The sequence below is a fragment of the Plectropomus leopardus genome, unplaced genomic scaffold (genome assembly GCF_008729295.1).
Source record: "Plectropomus leopardus isolate mb unplaced genomic scaffold, YSFRI_Pleo_2.0 unplaced_scaffold20285, whole genome shotgun sequence".
Classification (NCBI taxonomy): domain Eukaryota; kingdom Metazoa; phylum Chordata; class Actinopteri; order Perciformes; family Serranidae; genus Plectropomus; species Plectropomus leopardus.
In genome coordinates this window covers 1-1969 of record NW_024621923.1, presented here as the reverse complement: position 1 = coordinate 1969, position 1969 = coordinate 1, and the positions used below count along the sequence as shown (strand labels likewise).

The following is a 1969-nucleotide window of genomic DNA, read 5'->3' as shown; positions in this document are numbered from 1 at the left end:
GATAAAGTATTGCGGTGCCTTTAATTTTGTAGTTTGAGTTCGCTCCTGCGCATGCGCAAGAAGAGGAACAAGATGACGAAGTTTTTTTAGCTGTATGTTAGAGATGACGCCTCAAACTTAACTCGCACTATCGGAATCGTTAAAATACATAAAATATGACTCACGGCGGTAAAATAATAATAATAAAATAGTAAAACACAAAAATCCCAATGTAACTGTATGCTAATCGCTGCTAACGGAGCTTACCGAGCGAAACCGGAAGCACCTGCGGGATTGTCCTCTCGCGCCTGCTCAGTCCTCTGCGCTGTCGTCCGAGAATGGCCGCTGCTGCAGCAGGAATAAACAAGCAGGGCGCCGTAGCGACGATGGAGCCCTGCATCCGACACGGGAGGGGAGCTCATGGAAACACCGTAAAGGTCGTTAAACTAAAATCCCCAGCTGTGTTACCTCAGCGGCGATCGGTGCGTTAGTTTGCAGAGAGGGTCAGCAGCACGCTCGTCTTCGTGGCTCCTGATTTTGGGTGCTGCGTTGGCGTCGCTGGCTGTGGATGCCAAACGAGACAGCTAGATTTTATAACAGCTACGCGTTAGAGTTACATCAGGAGAAGGCTGTCGCTGACTTATTTCACGTTTAGCCACATTTGTGCAAAAATGTCAGGCCGATCTTTGAGTCTGCGGCACGCTAACAGAGCTGGATGGCCTCTGCACGAGCTGCCATTTGGGCTGACTGCAGCTCCTCTGTGGGGCAGCAAAACACAGCAACGTGATCGATTTTACAAAGTCGCTGCAAAGTTAGAAAATGCTCATCTTTGAAAATGTGTTTAACAAAAGTCAAACAAAGCGTTTGATTAAAGACCAAAGCGTAAAATCAGGAGGGTTAACCGTCCGAAATGAGTCAAGGTGACTGCGCATCACTGATACTCTTTTGACTGACTACCATATAAATATTCTCTCTTTAGGGACTGTTCTTTATTTACCAGAAGAGTGGGGTGTGACTTCGTTTTTGTGTTTGTTTGTTTTTTTTTTTTACCCCTTTTTTATTTTGATTTTGTTGTTGAATTTGGAAAAAAGGTTTAACTCAGCAAAAGTTAAAAATATTAATATACAGATGATAACAATTATTTTGCCATCAATTAAGCGGTCGTTAATAATTTAATCGAGCATGAGGAAATATATAAAAATATGATTCATTATTTGAAATGCTATCAAAGTGCAAGCAATATGTTACTGTGAGCTTTGATTGAGGAAAAATGCATTTGGTATATACATTTATTATTTATGCTATTTGTTTGGAGAATGTCAAATATGTATTTCACTTCTGTCTTTTTTCTTCTTTTTAATTTAAACTCTCCGTAATTGCCCTGATATTTATTGTTACATTTGTTATTGCACATTTATTATTACTTTTAAGTTGTAAGCCCTTCCCGTGAGACAAAATTTTAAAAAAATTCTTATACATGCCCCCGCCCCATCATAAATAACAAACAGTCCCTTACTCTGCATAAAGTGAAGTACAGCTGTTAAATATTTTCTTTTCTCTGCAGCAGCGACTGTCACAAACATTTTTTTATAAAGGTTGATCAGGTTTTGTGTTTACTTGCAGGTGCTGGAGTGTGGTGTGTGTGAGGACGTCTTCTCCCTGCAGGGGGACAAAGTCCCTCGTCTTCTGCTGTGTGGTCACACAGTGTGCCACGATTGTCTAACTCGGCTGCCCCTCCACGGCAGAGCGGTGCGCTGCCCCTTCGACAGACAGGTCACTGAGCTGGGTGAGTCACGGGACGTTCAGACTCAAATCTAAGATTTAAAGTTTACTGTGAGGACGCAAATATTTGCACCCAACGAAACCTGAAGATCCGAGCAGGATCCAAACGACTTTTTAAGACTTTTCTTGTGCTGCTTGGAATTGAATTTAAGACCAATTTTACAGCAGCCAAAACCGACAATCAGTTGCTTCAGGACAATTTTGCTTG

General features: G+C 42.0%; 1 protein-coding gene across 1 annotated transcript; it reads left to right on the top strand.

The window, feature by feature from the left end:
• Positions 1–288: 288 nt before the first annotated feature.
• On the top strand, positions 289–1765 carry LOC121965507 (E3 ubiquitin-protein ligase TRIM23-like; the record flags this gene model as incomplete). The annotated part of the gene is made up of 2 exons (XM_042515648.1): positions 289–416; positions 1603–1765. Coding segments are annotated over exons 1-2 (262 nt in total), but the record flags the coding sequence as incomplete, so codon positions are not given.
• Between the last annotated feature and the right edge of the window lie 204 nt (positions 1766–1969).